The 27,823-nt window shown below is 41.1% G+C and overlaps 1 protein-coding gene and 1 long non-coding RNA gene across 8 annotated transcripts in view; one reads left to right on the forward strand and one right to left on the reverse strand.

Moving 5' to 3' along the window:
• Positions 1 to 6,192: 6,192 nt before the first annotated feature.
• Positions 6,193 to 10,751, reverse strand: LOC139362401 (uncharacterized). The gene is made up of 2 exons (XR_011621247.1): positions 10,615 to 10,751; positions 6,193 to 6,392 (listed from the first exon to the last, which is right to left on the reverse strand). It is a non-coding gene; the product is annotated as an uncharacterized lncRNA (long non-coding RNA).
• Positions 10,752 to 10,839: 88 nt separating this feature from the next.
• The window catches only part of LOC105477381 (family with sequence similarity 47 member E), a 32,639-nt gene continuing 15,655 nt past the window's right edge, over positions 10,840 to 27,823 (forward strand). For all 7 annotated transcript variants that reach the window (XR_011621244.1, XR_011621245.1, XR_011621243.1 and 4 more), the window contains exons 1-3: positions 10,840 to 11,283; positions 15,668 to 16,013; positions 23,812 to 23,951. Coding sequence is in view for 4 of the 7 variants with exons in the window: in XM_071093522.1 (XP_070949623.1) it covers positions 11,210 to 11,283; positions 15,668 to 16,013; positions 23,812 to 23,951 (560 nt within the window). In the remaining 3 variants the exon portion in view is untranslated. The remainder of the gene's footprint in view (positions 11,284 to 15,667; positions 16,014 to 23,811; positions 23,952 to 27,823) is intronic.

Genomic DNA, 27,823 nt, shown 5'->3' on the forward strand with positions numbered 1-27,823 from the left:
CCACATCCTTGTCAACACTTATTATTATTATTATTTTTAAATAGTAGCCATCTTAATAAAGGTGAGGTGGTATCTCGTTGTTTTGATCTGTATTTCCCTAATTATTCATGATGTTGAGCATCATTTCATGTGCTTACTGGCTGTTTGTATATCTTCTTGGAGAAATGTCTATTCAAGTCCTTTGCTCTTTTTTGAATCGTGTTTTTTGTTATTGTTGAGTTTTAGGAGTTTTCTCTATATTCTGGATATTAATCCCTTATTAGATACATGATTTTCAAATATTTTCTCCCATTCTGTGGGTTGCCTTTTTTACTCTGTTAAAACTATCTTTTGATGCACAAAATTTTGAAATTGTAATACAATCCAATTTGTGGGTTTTTTTTGTTGTTGTCGCCTGTGCTTGTGGTGTTATATCCAAGAAATTATTGCCCATTCTAATGTTGTGAAGCTTCTGCCCTATGCTTTCTTCTGTGAGTTTTATAGTTTTAGTTCTTACATTTAGGTTATGGATCTAGTCTGCATTAATTTTTGTAATTGGTATCAGGTAAGGGTCCAGCTTTATTCTTTTTTATGTGGCAGTTTTCCCAGCACCATTTGTCAAAAAGATCATCTTTTCCCCATTGGATAATCTTAGCACCCTTGTTAAAGATACTAAGAGGGTTTATTTCTGGACTCTGTGTTCTATTCCATTGGTCTATATGTCTGTCTTTGCACCAGTACCACACTGTTTTGATCGCTGTAACTTTGTGGTAAGTTTTGAAACAAAGAAGTGTGAATCCTCCAGCTTTTGAAGTGCAGATTTGCTGGATATAGGAGTCTTAGATGATAGTTTCTTTCTTTTAACACTTTATATCAGCCCACTGCCTTCTGGCCTCTGAAGTTTCTGATGAGAAATCTGCAGATAATCTTATTGAGGATTCCTTATATGTGATGATCACTTCTCTCTTGTGGCTTTCAAAATTTTCTGTCTTTGGCTTTTAATAGTTTGATGGTAATACTTTTGGTGTGTCTTTAAATTTATCCTACTTGGAGGTCATTGAGCTTCTTGGATATTTATATTCATGTCTTTCATTAAATTTGGAAAGGTTTTGGTCATAATTTCTTTGAATAATCTCTTTGCCCCTTTCTCCCTCTCACTTCTCCTCAAGGACTCCCCACAAAGCATGTGTGGGGCTGTTTGACGATGTCCTACAGGTCCTTTAGGCTCTGTTTTCTTCAGTTTTTTTCTTTATATTCCTCAGATTCAATAATTTTCCTTGTCCTTTCTTCAGGTTTGTTGATTCTTGTGCTTGCTCAAATCTGCCATTGAATCTCTCTAGCAAGTGTTTTTTTAAATTTTAGCTATTGTACTTTTCAGTTCCAGAAAATTTCTGGAAACCAATTTCTTTTTGGTTTCTTTTTAGGTTTTCTGTCTCTTTATTGATATTTCCATTTTGTTCATACATCATTTTCTTGATATTTTCCACATCTTCTTTTAGTTCTTTGGGTAACTTTAAGACAGCTGTTTTAAAGTCTTTGTCTAATAGATCCTCCATCAGGTCCTTTTCAGGGACAATTTCTGTTGGTTTATTTTTTCCTTTGAATGGGCCATATTTGCCTGTTTCTTTGTATCTCTTGTTTTCTTTGTTGTTGTTGAAAACTTGACTTTTGAATCTAATAATCTGGTAATTCTGAAAATCAGATTATTTTCCTCCCGCAGGGTTTACTAGCTTTTTGTTTTTTATTGTTGTAGGCTGTCTCTGTGCTGAGGAAATAGCCTGAAGTATAAGCTTACAGTCTTCTTGGGTCTTTTCTAAGCCTGTCCCTGGGCATGCACAGTGACTTTCTAATATCTTCTGTATATACAGTTGTTTTTGAATGTCATAGCCTTCAATGTCTGGCTTCCAAAAATGGAGAAAAAGAGAAAAGTGAAGGGCAGAAAAAGGCTCTAATCGTTTTAATCCCCTGGAAGTTGCTTCAGCCAGAGGAGGTGTGGTTTGCCACAATGTGGGGGAAAGTGCAACAACAAAACAATGGCTGTCATTTCTTTTTCTGCACCTTCATAAAGCAACAATCAGCAATCAGAGCCCTACTATTTGGAGGACAGTTTGGTTTTTTTTTTTCCAACCTTGATTCCAGCAAGTTGTGTGCATACTGCTCCAGGAACACATACACGGCTGCCTGATACAGGGCTGAGGAGTAGGATTTGGCTACTCTTGGCTATTACTGTGCTGAAATTCACTGAAATTAACTGCAGCTTACTGTCCAACTCTTCCCCTAGAAGTTGCAAGCTTTCAATAGACCCCAAAGTTTTAAAATAGTTATGTCAGACAGATTCTGCTAGAACAATTGTTTAGGTGGGAAGTCAGATTCCTGGTGCTTTCTACTCTGCCGTCTTCCCAGAATCCTCTCTCTAGTTTTAAAGACATAAGAATTTATAATATACTTTTAACTCCAGTGGTAATAAAAGCACATTAAATATCTACTCATTGGCCGGGCGCGGTGGCTCAAGCCTGTAATCCCAGCACTTTGGGAGGCTGAGACGGGCGGATCACGAGGTCAGGAGATCGAGACCATCCTGACTAACACGGTGAAACCCCATCTCTACTAAAAAATACAAAAAACTAGCCGGGCGTGGTGGCGGGCGCCTGTAGTCCCAGCTACTCGGGAGGCTGAGGCAGGAGAATGGCGTAAACCCGGGAGGCGGAGCTTGCAGTGAGCTGAGATCCGGCCACTGCACTCCAGCCTGAACGGCAGAGCGAGACTCCGTCTCAAAAAAAAAAAAAAAAAAAAAAAAAAAAAAAAAAAAAAAATCTACTCATCCAAATAAAATTTTGTTCATTAGTACAAAAATCCAGTGAAATCCTTTATAGAAGCTACACTCTTCACATTGGTTCTCGGCAGGAAAGTCCCTCATCTGAGCAGGTTGAGGGCTAACAATTATCTTCTCATATGAGAAGGAAAAAGGGGGAACATCTTATTTCTTGGAGCAAACAGGACAAGAATAGCTGAAATGGAGGAAGTATGTGACTTATATGTGATTTCAAACTTGTGTTGCCAACAAATCTTTTCTATGCTTATAATAGAGTAAGGAATACAGAAAACTTATGGATAAATTTAGTGATATGGTTTGTATAGTTGTCCTCTCCAAATCTCATGTTAAAATGTAATCCCCAGTGTTGGAGGTGGGACCTTGTGGGAGGTATTTTGTCAGGGGGGTGGATCTCTCATAAATAGCTTGGTGCTGTCCTTGCAATAGTGAGTGAGTTCTCACAAGTTCTGGTTGTTTAAAAATGTATGGCACCTCCTCCCTCTTTCTTTTACTCCCACTCTCACCATGTGAGATGCCTGTGCCCCTTTCATCTTCTGCCATGACTGTAAGCTTCCTGAGGACCTTACCAGAAGCAGTTGCCATTACCATGCTTCCTCTATGATCTGCAGAACTGTGAGCCAAACAAACCACTTTATAAATTATCCAGCCTCAGTATTTCTTTTGAGCAATGTAAAAACGACCTAATACACCCAAGGAATGTGTTTGAGCCAATATTCCTTGAGTGCCTCTTTGTGCTGGGCACTTGGCTAAATACTTATTATTTCTATTGTCTAATATGGTTGCTACCAGCCTCGTGTGGCAAATGAATACTTGAAATGTGGCTTGTCAGAATTAAGATGTGCTGAAAGTAAAATACACACCAAACTCTAAAGATTTAGTATGAAAAATAATGTAAAATATCTCAGTAATATTTTATGTTGATTACATGTTAAAATCATATTTTTGTTGTGTGGAGCTAAACAGGATATATTATTATAATTAATTTATCTGTTTCTCTTTACTTTTAAAAATGACTACTAGAAAATGGATACTTATGTGGCTCACAATTGTGGGTTGCATTACATTTCTATTGGAAAGTTAGCTTTACATTATTCTTATATTGCATCCCATAACAATCTTATAACATAGACTGTTGTTAGGTCTCTTTTACTGAAGGAGAACTGCTGAGATGTAGACTGTGGGCGAGTTGCCCAGCATTATTAATGTACCCCAGACGTTATCTTGCCCTATTTTCTGCCATGTAACAAAACAGCGAGAAGTAGTCAGTCTGCATCTGGGAAGAGGGTCCTCACCAGAACCTGACCATGCTGGCATCCTGATCTCAGACTTCCAGTCTTCAGAACTGTTTCTGTTGCTTATATACCACTCAGTCTATGGTATTTTGTTATAGTGGACTGGACTGACTAAAACATATATTAAGCCATGAGACTCCAAATCATAATCTCTGCTCATGTGTGATGCAGCTGGCAAGAAATCAGCAAGATTCACATAAAATTGCCATGGAATTTTGACAACACCTCCTGATATAAGCTCTGGGTCTTGTTTCACCATCTGTCCCATGATTTTGTTCCTATTACTGCAAACTAACTTGGATTTGGGGCAGGTATTATTTTAGTATTTCATAACCCACAAAGCATTCTTTGAATTGTATCTCATTGCCACCAAGTAACTATTTTTCTGGCAACTTTTTTTTCTACTTCAGGTGCAGAGCATTGGTTAATCTTAAATTCATGGCACTCCACTACCAATTGTCTTATTCATTCACTCCTTTGCAACCCTATTCTCCACTTCTGTTCCTCTGCCCTCTCCATAGGCAGTCATTCTTTTTATGTTTTTTTAAGTTTTATGTTTTTTTAAAGTTTTATGTCTTTTTAAGTTTTACGTTTGTTTAAGTTCTGGGGTACATATGCAGAACATGCAGGTTTGTTACATTGGTATACACGTGCCATGGTGGTTTGCTGTACCCATCAACCCGTCACCTACATTAGGTATTTCTCCTAATGTTATCCCTGTCCTAGCCCCATGACCCCTGACAGGCCACAGTATGTGTTCTTCTCCTCCCTGTGTCCATGTGTTCTCATTGTTCAACTCCCACTTATGAGTGAGAACATGTGGTGTTTGGTTTTCTGTTCTTGTGATAGTTTGCTGAGAATGATAGTTTCCAACTTCATCCATGTCCCTGCAGAGGACATGAACTCATCCTTTTTTATGGCTGCATAGTATTCCATGGTGTATATGTGCCACATTTTCTTTATCCAGTATATCACTGATGGACATTTGGGTGGTTCCAAGTCTTTGCTGTTGTGAATAGTGCTGCAATAAACATACGTGTGCATGTGTCTTTGTAGTAGAATGATTTATAATCCTTTGGGTATATACCCAGTAATGGGATCATTAGGTCAAATGGTATTTCTCGTTCTAGATCCTTGAGGAATCACCACACTGTCTTCCACAATGGCTGAATTAATTTACACTCCTGCCAACAGTGTGAAAGCGTGCCTATTTCTCCACATCCTCTCCAGCATCTGTTGTTTCCTGACTTTTTAATGATCGCCATTCTAACTGGCATGAGATGATACCTCATTGTGGTTTTGATTTGCATTTCTCTAATGACCAGTGATGATGAGCATTTTTTCATATGTTTGTTTGCAGGCATTCTTTTTTTTTTTTTTTTTTTTTTGAGATGGAGTCTCACTCTGTTGCCCAGGCTGCAGTGCTATGGCACAATCTCAGCTCACTGCAACCTCCACCCCCCCGAGTTCAAGTGATTCTCCTGCCTCAGTCTCCTGAGTAGCTGGGATTACAGGCACCTGCCACTGCGCCTGGCTAATTTTTGTATTTTTAGTAGAGAAGGGGTTTCACCATCTTGACCAGGCTGGTTTTGAACTCCTGGCCTCGTGATCCACCCGCCTCGGCCTCCCAAAGTGTTGGGATTACAGGCATGAGCCACCACGCCTGGCCTACAGGCAGTCATTCTTAAGTGTTGACATATGTCTTCTCTCTGTTAGAATTCTTATAATAGGTACATTTTTGTTTTTTATACATACATTTTTATATAAACTACGTTGTAGTAAAATTTTCATTCTGCTTTTCTTCATTCAGCAATATATTTTAAAAAGTCTAACCATGTTGCTGAGTATCTGTCTAGACTATTGCTTCTAATGATGCCTAATTATTCATCCATTTTATCCACTCATTTCACAGAAATGGACATGCACATTGCCCCCAACTCACCAACACTAGTAACGATACTGTGGCAATATCCTCATACATCTTACCTCGTGTGTGAGAATTCCTCTGGATTCCTATACTTAGCAGTGGAAATCCTGAGTCATAAGTAACATTCGTATCAGTTAGAGTAAAACCAGGAAAACAGTGTGTCTACGTGTGTAAAACTAAGATTTTAATGCAGGGAATAGTTACAGAGGTGACGAAAGAGCTGACGGCCAAACAGGGGACATAGGTAATCTAGAGATTGGCAATAATAGGAAGCCCCTACCACATCTAAACTGCAGGAATTGCTTGGAACCAAGAGTTTGGGTCATCTGACAAAAGCCGGAATCATAGCACCTGGTGGGAGCTGCAAGAGAAGGAAGAAATATAGATGCTTCTATAAATAGGAGAGAGATAAGAGAGAGAAAAACAGCCTGTTCTTTTCCTCCATCCCCATCTCCTATCAGTGCTTTCCACTAGTCGAATCCAGCCCCCGATGCAGCTTGCTGATGCCAGGGCAGAGCAGGGGCAGTGAAGAACAAATCAGCCAGCAGATACCGTATACTTGGTTTGACTAAGTCCTGCCAGATTGTTCTCCTAATAACTCTCCTAGCTACACTCCCACCAGCAATGTATCCCTACATCCCATCTACTCTTCATGGCCCTCTGTTCAACAGAGTGGAGGTACAGATCTCCACTGTCTTCCTTTAAGTGTGTCTAGCCTATTGCAGATGCCTCAGGCATTTCCTCAAATCTAGCAGCCAGACCGAACTAAAGGACCCATCCATCCACTTAACCAGAACCTCCTGAGGGCAGGAACCTTGTCAAATTTATCTGTAATCCCTTATCTGGCATCATGCTCAGTGCTACTGACCAAGTGAGAAATGCTCTTGTTGACTATTGGTGTCCTGCCTTTACCCCCACTGTTATTTGGTTTGCAGGTGTAGTCGACACTGAGGGCAGTTTTCAAGAAGCCACTTACAACATTGTGGAGGAAAATCTCTAGGGAGATTCTGTGGGTGAGGGAGAAGGTTGACAGTAAGCAGGTAAACAAGGTTTAGGACTAGAATGGTTGTCAAAACACTGTGTTCGTTGGTAAATAGCCACTGCTGTGAGCAATTCTGAGTGACTGTTGTGCTTTGACAGCTCCAGCCACTCTCTGCAAGATCAGCAACTAAAGGAAGATGCCATTATGATTAGGGGACTCTAGGACTCTGCTGTTGCAATCTAGCTGGCCATCTTCCTGATTGGTTAGTGTATATGCTTTACTGGTTGTTAAATATTTGAAATATTCTTCCCCTGGATGAGTACCACAAAATAAAGAATGTTTGGGGGAAAGTCTGCAGACTTTAGGGTGCCTTAGGGCTCCCAGGAAGCTTGTTTCTTTATGTGATAATGGGGGAGTGAATTCTCTAGGATTATTTTCCTGATGGAAAATGCTGCATTTTTTTTGCTTTTCTCTCTCTCTCTCTTTTTTTTTTTTGAGAAGGAGTCTCGCTCTGTTGCCCAGGCTGGATTGCAGTAGCGTGATCTCGGCTCACTGCAAGCTCCGCCTCCTGGGTTCACGCCATTCTCCTGCCTCAGCCTCCCAAATAGCTGGGACTACAGGCGCCCACCACCACGCCCAGCTAATTTTTTTGTATTTATAGTAGAGACGGGGTTTCACTGTGTTAGCCAGGATGGTCTCTATCTCCTGACCTCGTGATCCACCCACCTTGGCCTCTCAAAGTGCTGGGATTACAGGCGTGAGCTACCGCGCCCGGCCAACTTTTCTCTTAATGAATAACTTACATAGTAAAATGCACACATCTGATGTGTACAGCTCATTAAAATTTTACATATATACTAACATATCCACCAACAGATCAAGATATAGATTTGCATCTTCCTAGCAGACTCCCTCATGCCTTCTCTTTGTCAGTTACCCGCCAAGTAACCACAATTCCGACATTTATCATTATAAATTAATTTTGTCTCTTTTAAAACTTCATGTTAGTAGGAACACAGTGTATACTCTTGACGTCTGGCTTCTTTTGCTCAACATTAAAAACATACTTCTTCTGGGATTTATTTGACTATTTTTCCAATTTGGAGAAGAAAACAGACTTGATCATCGTCACCTTGGTATTTCGTTGCTAGTGTTTGCTGAATAAATAAATAAGAAACCATCTATTTTCATGACATCTGCATCATCACAAGTTGATAATCGCTCCATATGGTAATTTTGACTCCATACATTCCATACCATAATTGTAGTCGTTACTTAGAGAATCTCTCAGCCTCTCTTTCTCAACTCAAAGGTGAAATGTATTAAATACAGTAATCAAGTGAGCATATGTTATTTAAGAATGAGATTGGTGATGTTCCAGGTGTTTATTTCTAGACTTTTTGCCAGGTAAGGTGGCCATTTCATTCCCAAAAGGATTACTCATATATAATAGTATTTGAATAATAAAACAAGCATTTGAATAACAAAAACAAGTATTTGAATAACAAAAACAATAGAACTTAGCAAACGTGGTGAAACTCCATCTCTACTAAAAATACAAAAATTAGCCCAGCATGGTGGTGCATGTCTGTAATCCTAGCTACTTGGGAAGCTGAGGCAGGAGGATTGCTTGAACCCAGGAGGCGAAGGTTGCAGTGAGCTGAGATCGCACCACTGCACACCAGTCTGGGCAACAGAGTGAGACTCCGTCTCAAAAAAGAAAAGAAAACAAAACAAAACAAAGCAAAAAAATAGAACTTTAAGGTGAGAAATTGGAAAGCAGTCCTGAATTGGTAGAAACCCTAGGCATCTGGACAAATTATTTATTTGTTTGTTTATTTAAGAGTGAGAATTTGCCAACATATTATTTTGCTAAATATTTTTAAAAGGATTACTGAAGCTGTAGAAAATATATAGAAAGCCATCTTAGGAAACTCTACCTCTTGCTTGCTGATATATAAATTGTAGTCAGTTTTTTCTTCTTTTTGTCACAACCTTTGGAGATTCCGGTAAAATGCCTCCTTCAGAATATTTCTGGGCATCCTTTGTTTATTTTTTTTGGTTACATGAATAAGTTCTTCAGTGGCAATTTCTGAGATTTTGGTGCACCCATCACCTGAGCAGTGTACACTGTACCCAATGCATAGTCTTTTTTCTCTCATCCCCGTCCCTATCCTTCCCCCCAAGTTCCCAAAGTCCATTTTATCATTCTTATGCCTTTGCATCCTCATAGCTTAGCTCCTACTTATGAGTAAGAATGTACAATGCGTTTTCCATTCCTTAGTTACTTCATTTAGAATAATGGTCTCCAGTTCCATCCAGGTTGCTACCAATGCCATTATTTCATTCCTTTTTATGGCTGAGTGTTATATATACCATCATATATATACACATACCACAATTTCTTTATCCACTCATTACTGATGGGCATTTGGGCTCGTTCCATATTTTTGCAACTGCAAATTGTGCTGCTATAAACATGTGTGTGCAAGTATCTTTTTTGTATAATGACTTCTCTTCCTCTAGGTAGATACCCAGTAGTGGGACTGCTGAATCAAATGGTAGATCCACTTTTAGTTCTTTAAGGAATCTCCACACTGTTTTCCATAGTGGTTGTACTAGTTTACGTTCCTACCAGCAGTGTAAAAGTGTTCTCTTTTCACCACATCCACACTGACATCTGTTGTTTTTTTATTTTTTGATTATGGCCAGTTTTGCTGGAGTAAGGTGATATTACATTGTTTTGATTTGCATTTCCCTTATAATTAGTGATATCTAGTCATTTTTCATATGTTTGTTGGCCATTTTTGTATCTTCTTTTGAGAATTGTGTATTCATGTCCTTAGCCCACTTGTTGATGGGATTGCTTGTTTTTTTTCTTGCTGGCTTGAGTTCCTTGTAGATTCTGAGTATTAGTCCTTTGTTGGACATATAGACTGCAAAGGTTTTTCCCATTCTGTGGGCCCTTTACTCTGCTGATTATTTCTTTTGCTGTGCAGAAACTTTTTAGTTTAATCAAACATTGTTCAGACAAATTGTTACAAATCATTCCTGCAGGACTCCATTCAGCCTAGACAACCATACCTTTAGTCTAGTTCTCACAGAATTTCTACAGAAATCCTACCTCCTCAAAGTAATAAAAAATTTGCATTAGCAATCAGACTAATATCAAAGATAATAAAAATAACAATTGGGCTACTTATAATGATTACCTACATAACTTTCTCCATTAACTACCTCACAACAACTCTGTGAAGTAGGCAGGACAAATATTACCACCCCCAGTTCACAGCTGGGATAATAGTACTCTGCATAATAATAATTCTTGAGGGATTCTTAAATGCTGGCACTGTGTTAATTTCTTTATATTCATCGAATATCCCCAATAACCCTATAGGTAGATACTATTATTTTCCCCATTTTCAGGCTACGTAATTAATGAAGCTTAAAAATGTAAGTAGCCTGCCCCCAGGAGTGCATAATTATTAAGTAGCAGAACCAATGCTTATGTTTAAATCAGAAACACTCAGAAGTAGCATGAGAATTTAGTAAAACCGAAACACATCCTCATGCAATCCGTACTATGTGGCCACGTGCCTACCAGGGTCAGCTGGATGGTACTTGTCTGCTAGAAGTGATTCGAGACAGAAGAATCAACACGAGCTGGAAGGGCATCTGGAAATCAGCTGGGGACTAAAGACAGGTGTGCAGCCCTCGGTTTACAAAGGCTGTGAGACCAAGAGTTCCAAGACCTCCAGGAAAACATCTCCCTGCTAAAAGGCTTTCCTAACCTTTAGAAATCTATTCCTTTCCCTCCCTTTCCATCCTCTTTCTCTTGCTATCTCTTTATCGCTCCTCCTGCCTTCTTCCTTTCTTTCCTTCAGTTAACTTTTTTTGAAACGATGATGAGCAAAGGCCTGATCCAGTCTATGGCGCGTTTCGGTGGGACGATGAATACGCCTTCCCAGCAGAGTAAAATGTGATTACACCAAGGACTGGTTCCCTCTCCCTTCCCCTGGCCAGGTCAGCGTCCCCAGGCGTCGGAGAAGGGGTTGGACTGCTCAGCGGGCTGTCAGAGTTGCCAGGCGCCCGGGGCAAATACGGGCAGCCGGTGGCTGTGAGGTGTCCTAGCTACGGGGCGGCGGCAGGACACACACACCGCCCAAGCCCGGACGGTGGCCGGAGCTAAGGCCACCATGGGGGACCGAAGGCGGCGGCTCCAGCCGGGGACGTTGGCCCCGGTGCGCGAGGACGTGAACTGCAGGTCCAGGTAAACGCTCAGTTCCCGGGCAGAGGGCGCATCCCCCGCAGGCCGCGCGGGGGCGCCTGGAGACCCGCGCTTGCTGGGGCGGGGGCGGGGGCGGGGGCGGGGGGAGAGGTCCTGCCTGCCTTCCCTCCTCAATGCTTCCTGTACGTACAATATAATATGCTGAGATAACCAGCGCTCGGTGCTGCTCTTCGCAAAGGATTTTTCCTCCTGTCATCCTCGCAACCCCCGCCTCTCACGCCCCCAGGGATGTAGACTAATATCTCCATTTCTGAGGGGAAAGTGATGGCCGCAGGGTCCGCTGCGGAGGCTGGTTTAGCCCAGGACTCTGAGCCCTCCTGCTAACCACCCACCCTTCTCCGGCCTAGCCAACCAACTGTTCGTCAGATGCCCCGGGGCGCCTGGGGTCCTGTATCCGGTGTTAGGCATCTGTTGCCCCTGGAGCCTTTGGCATCCAGATGGCGGCTGTGACCAAACGGAGCCCAGGGTTGAGGGAGCGCCTGGGGTACTAGGGAGGTCTGCTAACACTTTGTACGGTTGTGGTAGCCTCACAGCAGGAACAAGAATGTTTTTGCCTTTGCCGACTCCTTGAGAATCTTTTGAGAATGGAATTCGTCTCTCTTGGAGACAGCACGATGTGGTGGTGAAGATTCCAAAGTCTAGAATCAGAAAGGCTTGCGTTGAAGGCTGGTTCTCCTCTTGTTTGGAGACTTAGGCAACTTAGGCAAGTTGGTTGCTCCTTCTGGGCTCACTTTCCTAACTATAAAATGGGGCAATAACTTGGGAATCAGCTTTCTAAGATTGTTGTGAGGATTAATGGAGATAGCACATGTAAACTTGTCACTGGCACATAGAATGTATTGTGTACATGTTAGCAATTATTCATAGTTGTTTCTAGCAGTTATTCATAAGAGCTTCTTTGGGAAGCTTTTCCCTCCATTTAAAAACTTTGTTTTGAAATAACTGTAGACTCACAAGAAGTTGCAGAAGTAGTACAGAGTTCCCATGTACGCTTCCCCTAGCTGCGTACAGTGGTACCATTTTACATAATGATAGCACATTGCCAAACCAGGAAACGTCATTGGCAGAATATGCTAATTGAACTATAGACCTTACTTGGATTTTATCAGCTCTTGCACTCAGGTGTGTGTGTATACAGTTCTGTAACATTTGGTCATATGTATACATCAAGATACAAAACTGTTTCATCCCCACAAAGGAATGCTTAGTACTACCCCTTTACTGTCACTTCCTTTCCCACCCCAGCCTTGGCGATCAGTAAACTGCTCTCCATTTCTGTAAGTTAGTTCTTTTGAGAATGTTAGATAAATAGAATAATATGGTATGTAACTATTTGAGACTGGTTCTTTTTCACTCATCATACAGCCCCCGAGATCCATCCAAGTTGTGTGTATCAATAGTTCATTTTTGTTGCTGGGTAGTGTTCCTTGGTGTGGATGTACCACAGTTTGTTTATCCATTCACTTGTTGGAGGATATTCAGGTTGTTTTGGACAGTACGGTTTTTGGGCTATTACGTAGAAAGCTGCTATCGACATTTGTAAACAGAATTTTCTAAGAACATACGTTTTCATTTCTTTAGGATACAAGCCCAGTATCCTTTTGCAATTCTTAAAGAGGGAAATATCCACATATCATGTACTAACGTCTGTGAAAACAGTAAATATTTAGAAAAATTGTTTTCAATTTTATTTTATCGGCCAAGCAAGATTTTTCCTGAACCTAACATAATGCAGAGTGGTAAGCTTATTAACTATGAGAGGCCGTGTGGGGGAGAGGAAAGCCCTCCCTCTACCCTTGTTGCCTCACTCTCCTCTTGGAACTTAGTTTCCTTATTGAAAAGAGGAAAGTGGTAGCCAGGCATGGTGGCACATGCCTGTAGTCCCAGCTACTCAAGAGGCTGAGGTGGGAGGATCACTTGAGTCTGAGAGGCAGAGGTTGCAGTAAGCCAAGATCACACCATTGCACTCCAGCCTGGGCAACAGCAGAACCCTGTCTCAAAAAAAAAAAAAAAAAAAAAGGAAAGAAATGAGGAACGTGGCTCATGCCTGTAATCCCAACACTTTGGGAAGTGGAGGCAGGAGGATCGCTTGAGCCCAAAGTTTGAGACCAGCCTGGGCAACATAGCAAGACCCTGTCTCCTCTCTCTACAAAAACAATTTAAAAATTTAGCTAGGCATGGTGGCACACACCTGTAGTCCCAACCATTTGGGGGACTGAGATTGGAGGATCCCTTGAGCCCAGGAGTTTGAGGCTGCAGTGAGCTATTGAGTTATAATTGCCACTGCATGCTAGCCTGAGCAACAGAGTGAGACCCTGTCTTGAAAAAAAAAAAAAAAAACAGAAAGAAAAAGACGAGTGAAGAAAGTAGACTGGATTTCTCTCAGGATCTCTGCCAGTTCTAACATTCTATGAGGTTTCAGCTCACTGCCACATACATTCCCCATTTTGAGTTGTATGGCTGTACTTAAACAAAAATATTTGTTCTCAGATTTGATTTTGTGAAGTGCTTGGGTGCATGAGTTAGCTGTAAATATGCATAAAATGAACTTTGTAAAGACATTTAATATGGAGAGTTACTTACTAATAGGTAATGCTGAATGGGTCATCAATCTTATGATTAGATGTAATTTCAACATCTTTCTGCCATTTAGCTATTTAAGAGTGATTTGTTAAATGCAGAGAGTAACTTTTTGTTAAGTTCATCTTTTTGTGTCCTTTCATCTAGATTTTCACAGTAGAGTTGGGTTAAGCCCTTAAAACAACACATACACATCTATGCAGCAAGTAAGAAGTTTCTAGGACTCACTAGAAAATAATTGGGGTCAGGCTGGAATCTCTTAAAAACACTTTGTAGCAATGGGTGTAGCAAGGATTAGATTTGGTGTATAAAGACATTATAGATTAAAGGGATCTGAAGGTGGAAGAGGCTTCAAGGACACTGAGATTCTAGAAATATCTGACTAAGGCATTGTAGTATGTGGGGATAATGAGATGCTCAGATTCCAAGTTGTGACTTTGGTGTTCGCTGGTTGTGTTAGGTTATTTGGGAGCTGGTTCTATTTTCCTTCCTGTTTGCCCATCTGTCTCTTCCATCTCATCTCTGTGCCCTAACTACTCAATGCTAGCAGGGGGCTGGTGGATAAGGAGGCTGAGTGAAGCAGCTGTATATATGGCGGTAGGGAGAGGTGGAGGTTGTGAATGAGAGAGCAGGTGGTTGTCTCAAGTGGGCAACAAATATACCAATTGTGGCTCCTTGGAAAAGTGGACCTATTGTTCACAGATCTTGAAAAATCTGGCTTTTCAAGAGCAGCTGTTTTTCCTGGTTATTTATGTGAACATTTTTATTTATCAGAAACTAGTAGAGTGATTAAGCACCTTTTTATGGAGCTGCACTACCTGGGTTAAACTCCCAGCTCTACCACTTATTAGCTGTGTGACCTTCGACAAGTGTTTGTTTTGCTTTTTAACTTCTTTGTGCTCAATTTTCTTATCTGTAAATGGGAATAATACTCATACCTAATTCATAGGGTTGTTATGAGATTTAAATATGCTGGTATGTGTAAAGCACTTAGAAAGTGTCTGTTATATTGAAAATTCTCAATTTATGTTAGCTATTATGATTTTTATTAAAACATAAGGAGGACCAAATGACAGGTTTATTGGCCCGATGTAGCCATGGACAGCCATTTTGCAACCTTTGATCCCCTAAGTTTAGGGGGAATCCACAGAGGTTATATGAAGAGCCAAGGCCATTCAGCTATTTAGGGGCTGAGTTGTCAGTGGGATCCAGGTTCTTCCCACCCCACTGCACTCTGTCCCTTTTAGTGAAGGGAGAGGGTCCTTGGGAAAGGCAGCAACTTGAGTGTCCTTCACAAAGTGAATGGAGAGAAGAAGTGTGGTGGCAGCAGTTGGAATAATGAATTAGATTTATATAGAGTGACATGGAAGGGTCTTTAAAATATAGTGCTTGGTAAACAAGAAACAGAATAGTGCCATTTACATAAATTAATAGTGCATGCACACAAAAGGATGCTTCAGAATTTCAAGGAAGTGTACAAACAAAGGATATATTCCAAATCCACTAGAACAGTTTTGCTTTTGCAAGGGAGACCAGTGAGACTGCACTGTGGGGATAAAATAGACAAGAAAGCAGGAGAGGAGTCTTGTACAGAGCAGCGATTCTGTGCTATGAACTAGGAATATGGTTAACTCCAGCTTCTCTAGTGAATCCCTCTTCCCCTACCCCCCACCCCAAAAGCTGGAGACCAGCCTTTTTACTACCTCCTTCTCCCACCCAAGTCCTGTGGTTAATATGAACAGGCACGTCGTATTCTAGGTACAAAGAGAATTTATCTACCTTTCAGATGTTTCACAAAGCACAAGAATGCGCTGAAGTTCCCCACTTCCCTGAACAGCCGGCAGCTGGTATTTCTAAGAAAGAGGCTGGATGACTTCAGGAAGGGCAGCCCGTCTTGCACTGGTCTGGTGACTCAGGTCCCTGTGGAGGGCTTTCTGCCCCAGATTTATCACAGAGCTCCCCAATTGGCCCCAAAGAAGAGACAGATCAAGCTGCCCAAGGAAGCAGACCTGCTTTCCAAGCTCTCGCCAGCCCAGCAGGCTCAGAAGGCATTCCTGGAGGACGTGGAGGCCCACCTGACCCCACATCCCTTGGCGCTCTACCCGAATCTGGAAGAAGCTATGCCTGTCGAGGTGATGTGTCCTAGGGTTTGTGGGAGGGGCTTCACTGGGGCCTTGCAAATAATTCTATTTAAATGTCTAGGGAGTCCCCATGAGAGGGTGACATATATTTATAAGAGGAGCAATGAATGTCTCCCCCAGGGCACGAGTACTTGTGGGCCTCAGAGCAGCCTTCTGTCCTCTGCTCCCAGAAAACACAACCAGCAGCAACATGCACACTGCTCTCTTTGCTTCCTATGAAGCCCTTCAACTTACAAAGATGCCACAAACCGAAACGTCTGACTTCTGTTCCCCATAATTTCTACCCATCTACTGTACTTTGCATTGTGACTTTTTGGGGGGAGGAAACAGTGAGAGGGAATTGTCTAGTCTTATTTTTGTCACTTTAGCCTGTTATTAAGAGGTGCCCTTAGGTACTTACTAACAGGTGGAAAGAATGAGACCGGAAAGGTCGTGGGGAAAATCCACCTAATGGTCCAGACTAGGGCTGGACAGCAGCAGCTCTGTGATGTGACCCATGTCCCAGGCCTCTCCTGACTTTTAGCTCTGTATCCTTAATATGCATCTCTTGTCTTTGTATCTCAAAGTGGCTTCCATGCTTCCAGGCATCGAGTCTGTATTTCAGACAAGAAGAGGGAAGGGACAAAGGTTAAAGGGTGCATGCCGGCTGACTCTTTTAATTAGGCAAATAATAGTTTTCCCAGTAAACATCTCTTTCATCTGACTACTCCTAGTTGCTAGGGAGTCTAGCAAATGGAGTTTCAGAGTTGGGCGTTGAACCTGAGAAAAACCCAGGTTCTATTGGGTTTAAAGAGAAAAGGTAGAATGGATATTGGGCAGGGAGCTAGCAGTGACTGCAACTCCATCCCCATCCCTGCAACCTGTATTCTACACAGAGAGGACGATGGTTCCGAAAGGCAAATCCGTTCAGAGCCCTCCAGTGTCCCCTTCTCTCTCAGAGAAAGCCAGAGTTCTTGTCGGGGTCTAAAAGGCCTTGGCATTCTGCTCTCCACAGTACCCCTGTTCTGCTCCCCCTCCAACTTCACCCCTGCTCCTGCCACTCCAACCACTCTGGCCTCCCTGGCTGCTCCATGGACAGTATGAGCATGTCCAATTCAGCTCTCTGTTCTGGTGCCTGGAACACTTGCTCCAGATGGCTGCTTGGCTTACTCCTTCACTCCCTTTAGATCGATGCTCAAATGTCTCCTAATTGGAGAGGCCTGTATAAAATAGCACTTCCCTTCCACCCTCACACTCTACTCCTTACCGTGCCCTACTTTTCACTGTAGCACTTGCCACCACTGAGCTCCTCCTACAATGAAAGCTTATAAGGGCAGGGACTTTATTTGTGTCTTTCACTGTGTACCACCAATACCTGTCCTATGGCAATAAATAATTTTGAATGAATGAATAAATAAATGATCAGTGGCAAAGAAGTCTACAGAAAGGACAGCTAGAATAGCTGATCAGTTAATTTCTCTCTGGGGCTTTCCTTCACTGCCTCCTGCAGGCCAGAGCTTCTGAGTCCATGACAAAGAGATTATTTCCACATCTCAGATGGCACATGGGCATGGCTTGGGATTGTGGTGCTTATTTCCATGTGTGACCTCCCCAAGTACATGTGTTGGCTTTCTGCTGAAGCAGGATCTCTTATGGTGCTAAGGTGGTCATCAGAAGATCCAAGTTTAAGCCCTACCCATTTAGCAACCCCAGCAGAAAGAGAACACACCTTTTTACGTGATCCCAGAAAAATTCGATAGCCTAATTTTCATGGGTCCAACTTCAATCATGTGTCTATTCCAGAGTCAGTCACTGTGGTTCTGATTGTTCTGCGTTAGGAGTGAGGTTGGGGTCAGGCTAATTCAGACCATACAGGTTGAGAGCAGAGAGGTGGTTCTCCAAGGAAAAATCCAGATATTCATGAGAGGGAAGGTAGATAGTGGGCAGTCAAAAACCACAGAAATCCTTTAGAGGTGCTTCACTTAGTGGGGCGTTTGGGGACTGGGGTAGGCCCAGAGACATATTCTATTCTATATGAAGTAGAACTTTAGTAAAAAGCTGTATACTCAGTGTCTAGGTGATGGGAGGTTTATCCAAGTGGTGCTGATTATAATCCCAAAAGACATAGTCCCCAATCTCATAATCATGAATGTTGAGATCTCCAAAGTCTAAAATCCCACAAATCACAATCCTGAAAGATTAAATTCCTGAATGTTGAAATCCTGAAAGCCAAATTCTGGGGAAGGGATTAGTGTGTTTTTGGTTGTATGCTGGATAGTTGCATCATGGTAGGTGGACCTATTACCTTGCTATTGTCTTTATTTGGAAATTAAATATGGTTTAAGGAGATGAGTATGAGTGCCAACCTGACAAGAGGTGGACTTGTGGACTTAATTTTAGATGTCAGTTTGACTGGATTAAGGAATTCCCAGAAACATGGTAAAGTGTTATTTTGGATGTGTCTGTGAGGATGTCTCCAGAGGAGATTAGTATGTGAGTCTGAGTGGAGCAGGTCGGGAAGATCTGCCCTCAGTGTTTCAGTGCTTCAAAGATCATAGAGTAAGTGAAAATGCAGGTGAAAAATACAAGAGATCTCCTCTGCCAAATTATTTGATTGTGTATAATTTATGCCCCTTCACATATAACACCATCCTTGCCTTCAAGCATGTGACACCCTTTGTCAGAGAATTAAAAGAATTTGACAAGCTCAGCAACCTTCTGAACCAGACATTTGCTGATATTGAGATTCCTCCAGTGTTATAACCACCTAAAATGGTGAACTATTCTTGGTTAAAGATTTGACTGTCAAGAAAGATAGACTTCTTATATTTACCACTAAATCTAACATAGAAAAACTAGTGCATGTTTCACTTTGGCTATTGGATGGCACTTTCAAGACTGTCCCCACTTTTTAAAATCAATGATATACAATTCATGCCCCTGTTGGATCTGGAAATTCTAAAACTTATCTGCTTCTTTATATATTAATGACTGGAAACAAATGAAGTATTTTATAATCACTTATTTGGAGATTTGGTGGACTGTGCAGAAGAAAATGGATTTCTTTGAACTCCCAAACCAAAATGACAGGTTTGGAATTAAGTGTAATCAAAGCTTCTAAAAGTGAACCTGAAAGAGTTATCAATAAAGTTTTTTTTTTTTTTCATGTAGTCCAACACATGTGGCAGAAATTCAGATGAATGGATTGGCCATGTGATTAGGCAATGGCAGAAACTTGAGTTTAAAAATGAATCATTTCATGATCCTACACCCAGAAAACCTTAAAGATTCATCCAAAAGACTTCTAGACTTGATAAACGACTTCAGTAAAGTTTCAGGATACAAAATTAATGTTAAAAAATCAGTTGTGTCTCTATACATTATCAATACTGAAGCTGAGAAACAAGAACTCAGTATCATTTACAATTGCCACAAAAAACTAAAATACCTAGGAATACATTTAACGAAGGAAGTGAAAGACCTCCACAAGGGGAACTACAAAACACTGATGAAAGAAATCATAAATGATGCTAACAAATAGAAAAACATTCCATGTTCATGTAAAGGAAGAATCAATGTGTTAAAATGACCATACTATCCAAAGCAATCTACAGATTCACTGCCATTCCTATAAAATTACCAACATAATTTTTCAAATAATTAGAAAAAACAATTCTAAAATTCATACAGAATCAAAAAAGTGTCTGATTAGCCAAATTAATCCTAAGCAAAAAGAACAAAGCTGGAGTCATCATGTTACCCAACTTCAAACTATACTGCAAGGCTACAGTAATGAAAACAGCATAATATGGATACAAAAACATGCCCATAGATTAATGGAACAGAATAGAGAACCCAGAATTAAAGCCACACACCTACAACCAGCTGATCTTTGAAAAACTTGAGAAAAACAAACAATGGAAAAAGGACACCCTATTCAATAAATGGTGCTGGGAAAACTGGCTAGCTATATGCAGAAGAGTGAAACTGTGTCCCCTTGTCTCACCATATACAAAAATTAACTCAAGATGGACTAAAGACTTAAATGTAAGACCTGAAGCTATACAAATTCTAGAAGAAAACCTACAAAAAACTCTTCTGGACATTGACTGAGGCAAAGAATTTACGACTAAGACCTCAAAAACAAATGCAACAAAAACAAAAATAGACAAATGAAAATTAAGCTAAAGAACTTTGCACTGCAAAAGAAACTATCAATACAGTAAACAGACAGCCTGCTGAATGGGAGAAAATATTTGTAAACTATACATGTGACAAAGGACTAATGTCTAGAATTTATAAGGAACTTAAACAATTCAACAAGAAAAAACAATTCCATTAAAAAATAGGCAAAGCTGGGAAGTCTCCCCAGGAGGTTTAAGGCTACAGTGATTGCACCATTGCACTTCAGCCTGGGTGACAGAGTGTGAGACCCTGTCTCAAAAAAAGAAAAAAAAAAAATATATATATATATATATTTTTTCACACAAAGGACATGAACAGCCACTTCTCAAAAGAAGACATACAAGCAGCCAACAAACATATGAAGTGCTCAACATCACTCATCATCAGAGAAAAGCCGATTAAAACCACAATGAGATACCATCTCATATCAGTCAGAATAGCTATTATTGAAATAAAATAACAGATATTGGCAAGGATGCAGAGAAAAGAGGATGCTTATACACTGTTGATGGGAATGTAAGTTAGCTCAACCTCTGTGGAAAACAAGATGGAAATTTCTCAAGGAGTTAAAAATAGAACTACCATTCAACCCAGCATTTCCACTACTGGGTATCTACCCAAAGGAAAAGAAATTGTTTTATCAAAAAGACACCTTCACTCATACATTTATCGCAACACTATTACAATAGCAAAGTCATGAAATCAACCTAAGTGTCCATCAATGATGGATTGGGTAAAGATAATGTGGTATGTATACACCACAGAATACTATGCAGCCATAAAAAGAATGAAATCTGGCCGGGCGCGGTGGCTCAAGCCTGTAATCCCAGCACTTTGGGAGGCCGAGGCGGGCGGATCACAAGGTCAGGAGATCGAGACCACAGTGAAACCCCGTCTCTACTAAAAATACAAAAAATTAGCCGGGCGCGGTGGCGGGCGCCTGTAGTCCCAGCTACTCAGGAGGCTGAGGCAGGAGAATGGCGGGAACCCGGGAGGTGGAGCTTGCAGTGAGCCGAGATCGCGCCACTGCACTCCAGCCTGGGCAACAGCGTGAGACTCCGTCTCAAAAAAAAAAAAAAAAAAAAAAAAAAAAGAATGAAATCATGTCTATTGTAGCAACGTGGATGGAACTGGAGGCCATTATCCGAAGTGAAATAACTCAGAATCAGAAAATCAAATACCATGTGTTCTCACTTATAAGTGGGAGCTTAACAATGGGTATACATGGTCATAAAGATGGAGAGAATAGACACTGGGGCCTCCAAAAAGGGGGGTTGGGAAGGTGTTGAGGATTAAAAAACTACCTATGGGGTACTATGTTCACTATTTGGGTGACGGGTTCACTAGAAATCCAAACCCCAGTATTACACAACATACTCATGTAACATACCTGCACATGTACCCCCTGAATCTATAATAAAAAATTAAAAGATAAAATAAAAAGGTTTTTTTAAAGGAAAAAACTAAACATGAAAAAAGTGTCATTTGTTTGCATTAGCATTCCTTACAGCTGCTGAAATTCCAGGAGCGTTTAATAAAGCTGCATCTGCCCGAAGAGATCGTGATTTTACTGACTAGTTCAAAAATAATTATAGGATACATAAGATAAGATGTTGTTGCTATTGAATCATCAGTATTGTTTCTGCCAACTTTGGTGTCTGTATATGAGCACGTGTGGAATGGATTTCCCTATACCCAGAACAACATAGAAGTATGGCACAGAAAAGGGGAAAATGTAATAGGGAATACTCATGTGAGTATATATTGAATCATAGAATAATTTTAAAAAGAGCAGTGCATGTAGAAAATGAATATGAACGTATTCTCCAAGGAGAGCCCTAAAAGAAAAAAAGCAACTATTTACTATGATGCAAGTCTTCAAAATATAGTTAACGATCATAAATGCCTGCCAGTTCTTATGGGCTACCTCTGTGTAATTGCCCATAATCTATCTCATACATGTTTTTAACATGTTGAATTTCCTTCTTAGCTTTTTTTTTTAGTGCCCCCCACACTATTTTAAATTGTAAGTGTTATTTTTTACAATTCACTATATTATGTGTTTCATCTTTGCATCAATTTTAATGCTGGAGATACACATTGTGTAAAAACTTTTATAGAGTTCTAATTCATTTCCTGCATTTTTTGCAAATTTGACTTCATGAAAATGCATTGTCACAACACTGACTTTGTGTGTAAGCATTGTGGATTTACATAACAACATTGAAACTTCATCAATGAATGAAGAGATGTCCTTTTTGTTCATCTGTATTTGTGAAAGATAATATTTCTTGATATCTTGGTTCTTTGGGTAACTGCGCATAGAGTGGTGTCCCACAATGGTTGTTTATTGCTTGTGTTTTTGAGACAGGTTCTCATTCTGTTGCCGAAGCTGGAGTGCAGTGGTGCAATTATAGTTCACTCTTACCTCAAACTCCTGAGCTCAAGGGATCCTCTTACCTTAGCCTCCAAGTATCTAGGATTACAGGAGTGCACCATCACGCCTGGCTAATTTAAATTTTTTTAAAATAGAGACAGGGATCTTGCTGTGTTGCCCAGGCTGGTCTCAAGCTCCTGGCCTCATGCCATCTTCCTGCGTCAGCTTCCCAGAGCACTGAGATTATATGTCTTAGCCACTGTGCCTGGCCCCATCATGCTTTTTGATTGATTTTGTCAAAAGGCTTAGGTTGTACATTGCTGTATTTCAGATGACTGAAATTATAAAGCAGAGTGCACACAATTGCCAAACATAGTGATATGCATTTATACATATCACTTTTTGAGCTATTTCTTTTTTTTTTTTTTTTTTTTTTTTTTTTTTTTTTTTTTTGAGACGGAGTCTTGCTCTGTCACCCAGGCTGGAGTGCAGTGGCCGGATCTCAGCTCACTGCAAGCTCCTCCTCTCGGGTTCACGCCATTCTCCTGCCTCAGCCTCCCGAGTAGCTGGGACTACAGGCACCCGCCACTTCGCCTGGCTAGTTTTTTTTTGTATTTTTTAGTAGAGACGGGGTTTCACCGTATTAGCCAGGATGGTCTCGATCTCCTGACCTCATGATCCGCCCATCTCGGCCTCCCAAAGTGCTGGGATTACAGGCTTGAGCCACCGCGCCCGGCCTGAGCTATTTCTTTATGAATATGGTTTCCCTGCTCATATTATACCCATGTGACTTTTGCTAGTATACCTGACTGTTTATGCTTGCAAAAATATGTATATTGTTTTTGCCCAATTCATTGTGTAAAATGGCCAATGAAGTGTTCTCTCATTTTTACATTTCTCAAATAAATCTCCATTTAAAAATTTAAGTGCCTTTAAAATAATTTTTTTTACAATTTTTTTTTCAGAATTATAGTTTTGGAATTTTAATTTTTGGGATTGCGATTTTGAGGATTTTAGACTTAAGGGATTATGATCTTTCAGGATTTTAACATTTGAGATTATGTCTTTTGCGATATGGTCCTAATCTATCCATAGCACCCAGCATAATACTTGGTATGGAAGTTGGTGAACAGTACTGATGGATTGAAAAGGAAAAGTGAAGGGCAAGTGTGTCTGTTTTGTTGTAGGATGGGGACTCCCTTCTTCAGCACATTTTTCTTTTCCTCTAAGACTATTTTCTGTTTGTAGCTCTTATTAAAGGTGCTGGAAGTGCTCGATCCTGACCGGAAGCTGGAGGACACATGGGCTTATTGTCAGGACACCAGGAAAGGAATGAAAGAACCCACAAAGCTTTTTAAAAAACGTTCTACCCAAGTCTACCTGGGACCGTGAGTATTGTTCTTAACCCTTTGATCATTGCTGTCACCTGATGAAACATTCTAGGAATTACCTTCTTAAAGTTTCTCATCTTTAGAATAATTCTAATGAAGAAAATATAACTAAGTTCCCAAGGAAGAGGGAAAGGAGTCCTAGGTACCACTCTAAATAGTGCTTATTTCTTCCATGGATGTGATTTATCCAGCAACGATGCAGACACAGGTGTCTATAAGGAAATTCCAGAGAGAGAGTCCCTCCCTATGCTTGAGGGGTAGAAACAGTGAAAGTCAGAAAATCCTTGATTTTGAGGCAGCTTCTACAGCTTTCCAATTTCCTTTAATTCAAAAGTGCTCAGCATACCAAAGCACCATCGTTTTGGGGTTTCATCCTTTGTACCCCAAGAAATGTTACGGCTAGAGGGCAGTGAAGAGATCACAACTCACTGCAGCCTTGAGTTCTGGACTCAAATGATCCTCCTATCTCAGCCTCCTGAACAGCTAGGACTTCAGGTATGTACCACCATGCCTGACCTAAGCCTTTTTTCTGAGTATAGGTCTACTGCTTGGAGTTTCCACCCATCTTTTTTTCTTAAACCATACCTGTAATACTACCTTCATTGACACTTCTCAAAGCATTAAGCTTAACGAAAGCATCTCCCTTTTGTAACACATTCTTGATTCCCCAGTCAATATAATATTTAATTAAATAACATAAATGCAGTGATAAGCATACTGGACACAAATAGATTTGGGATACACATGTTTTTTTGTTTGTTTTTGAAACAGAGTTTTGCTCTGTCGCCCAGGCTGGAGAGCAGTGGCACCATCTTGGCTTACTGCAACCTCGACCTCTTGGGTTCCAGCGATTCTTATGCCTCAGCCTTCCAAGTAACTGGGACTATAGGTGCTCACCACCACACCTGGCTAATCTTTGTGTTTTTGGTAGAGATGAGGTTTCCTCATGTTGGCCAGTCTAGTCTTGAACTCCTGGCCTCAAGTGATCTGCCCACCTCTGCCTTCCAAAGTGTGGAGATTACAGGCATGAGCCACTGGGTCAGGCCTACATTTGACTTTTGAAATTAAAGACCTCACTGATGGGTGCTGAAGAGTATGGTGAACTAGAGAGCAGCCTATCCACAGTACCCAGACACTTAGAGGGGTGTGGACCAGGTCAGTGTGTTTTGTGGGGGCCATGTAGAGCTTTGTTGGTCACACACATTACCTACATGGAGGTGGATTTAGAGAGAATCCACTGCATTACATTGTATATGTTTTTTAGGGGAAGACACAAGGTGAGAGGAACTCTACTCTTAGGACATTTCTGGCTCTTCAGTCCACCACTTGGTAAAAATAGGAAGGGTGACTGGATGTGCTTCTCTCAGTTTTGCCTTTCTTCCATGAGGAGCAAGATGGCCCATGGGAAGCATAATTTCTCCTTGCTTCCCCATTCTAGAGGGGAGGACTGTCCTGGTCCAGCCCTGCAGGAGACTGGGTGGAAGTCTTTGCCAGTTTCTGGGTGTCAGTTAGCAAGTCCTCTTGGACCTAAAGCCATGTCGTCTATCATGGCTGCTGTTAGCAGTGAAGGGGATATTTTGGCTATTGTCTTTGCTCTCCATATTGTTTTTCAGGTTGCTCAAAACTTGGGTGGGGGAGCGAGAGGAATGTTGTATGTAGGGATCTGTGATATAATAAATATACTTGGTCTTTGTCCCCAGTTACTGACACAGGGCTCCTAAATCCCTTGGGATTTCCTGAGTGACAGGAATGTTTTTGTTATTCATAAGGAGCCCCTTTTAGTCACTGGAGAGTTTATGCTAATGAGGTGCTCAGGTTGGGGCACCTAGATTGTCTTAGAATGTGGCTGGTCACCAGAAAGACCAAGTGATTAGAGGGTTAGAATGTTCAGTCCCACTCAGTGTGACCTCTCAGAGGGGACAGAGGGAAGCATGGCTGGAGATTAAAAATTCTTGAACATATATTTGATGAACCTCCAGGTTGATGAACACCTCCAGGTCCTGGCAGGATGCAAGTGACACCAACTCCGCCTCACCAGATAATCTCTCCTTTCCTTTAGAGCAAAATTTTTTGAAAGAGGCATTCATACTCACTCAGTCTTTTTCTCTCCGAACAGCAATCAGGCTCTTATCTCTACCACTCCACTGAACCTGACCTTAGCCAAGGTCACCATTGACCTCTATGTTACTTAATCGGCTCTCAGGGATCACCATACTTGATGTATACATAGTAGCAATTGACGTAATTGATTATGTCCTCTTTCTCCTAGCACTTTCTTTACTTGGCTTCTGGAACATCCCTCTTTCATGGACCTCTCCGTAGTCATCTTTTACTGGCCACTCTTTACCTTTTAGCCTTGAAGTACTTTGGTCTTTGATGGCTTTTCAGCACATTTACTCACAACCAAGTGACCTCCTCTGGTCCATCTGTATATGGTTAATTCAATATTTGTCCTTGGATGTATAATTGGAATCTCCGACTAGACAAACCCAAAACTGAACTCTTGTTTTCTCCCCTAAACTTATTCCTACTTCTGTCTTCCCCAGTTCAGTAAATAGGAACCCCATCTTTCCAGTTTTTTCTGGAACAATAGTTGCAATCTGCTGGCGAATGATAATGGTTTTACTTTTGAAATGTATCCAGAATCTCACCTTCTCCACTACTACCAGTCTATTCCAAGATTCCATCACCTCTTGCCTGGATTATCGCAATAGCTTACTAACTGGTCTCGTGACCTCCACCCAAACCCCCTCTCTCAAGTCTGTCACATAAGTCAAGTCATGTCATTCCAGTGCTTGAGATTCTCCAATTGCTTATTTTTCTGAGAAAAATCCAAAGTCCTTACAGCTGCCTTCAAAGTACTATATGATTAGGTCCCTGTCACCTCTCAAGCCTCATCCTCTGCTGTTCTACTCTTTACTCCTCTCCATGGGACTTTGTATTCTTCAAACATGCTCAGCACGCTCCCAGCTCAGGTCTTTCCATATACCATTCTTTTCTGTCTGTTATCTGCATGACTTGACATTTACATGGTTTGACCCCTTTCTTCTTTTGGGTCTTTGGTCAAATATTACTTTAATAGAGACAACTTCTCTGTATAAATAAAATGCTCCCTACCACCACTCTCCATCCCTCCTGTCCTATTTTGCTTTCTCTATATCACTTATAATCACCTGGCATATGTTTGTTTACTATCTGTCTCTCTTATTCAGTTGTGTACTCTATGAGGACAGGGGCTTAACTTTATTTACATTTCAATTCTAATGCCTGGCACATAGTTGATGCTTACTGAATATTTGTTGAATTAATGGATGGATAAATTAATATGAGTGTTATGAATAAAAGGTACAGGGGCTATGAATAAAAAGTAGGCTCAGGGGACAGCCTGTGGGGATGCCTCCCTGAGGAAGGCACATGTATGTTGAGACATGAAGGGGATAAGGAAATGGTGACAGCATTGCAGTCAGGTGGAACAGCTCAAGCAAAGGCCTAATGGCTGGAGGGAGCAGCATGAATTCACAGAACTGAGAGAAGGCCATATTGGCTGGAGTTCAGAGAGTAAAAAAGGGCGGTGGGTCCCAAAGAACCTGGAGAGCTAGGCCATGCAGAGCCTTAGAGGTTGTGTCAAGATTTAAGTCTTTATTGGAGGAATAGCAAGAGGCTGTTGAACACAAAAGCTTGTTCATGAATGTCCATAGCAGCATTGTCCTTAACAGGCATAAAGTGGCAACAGCCCAAATGTCCATCACCTGCATATGTTTGTGAACGGATAAACAAAAAGTGGTCTATGTAGACAATGGAATATTGGCCACAAAAAGAAATAAACTACTAATACATGCTACAACATGGATGAGCCTTGAAAACATGAT

The sequence above is a fragment of the Macaca nemestrina genome, chromosome 3, assembly GCF_043159975.1.
Source record: "Macaca nemestrina isolate mMacNem1 chromosome 3, mMacNem.hap1, whole genome shotgun sequence".
Taxonomy (NCBI): domain Eukaryota; kingdom Metazoa; phylum Chordata; class Mammalia; order Primates; family Cercopithecidae; genus Macaca; species Macaca nemestrina.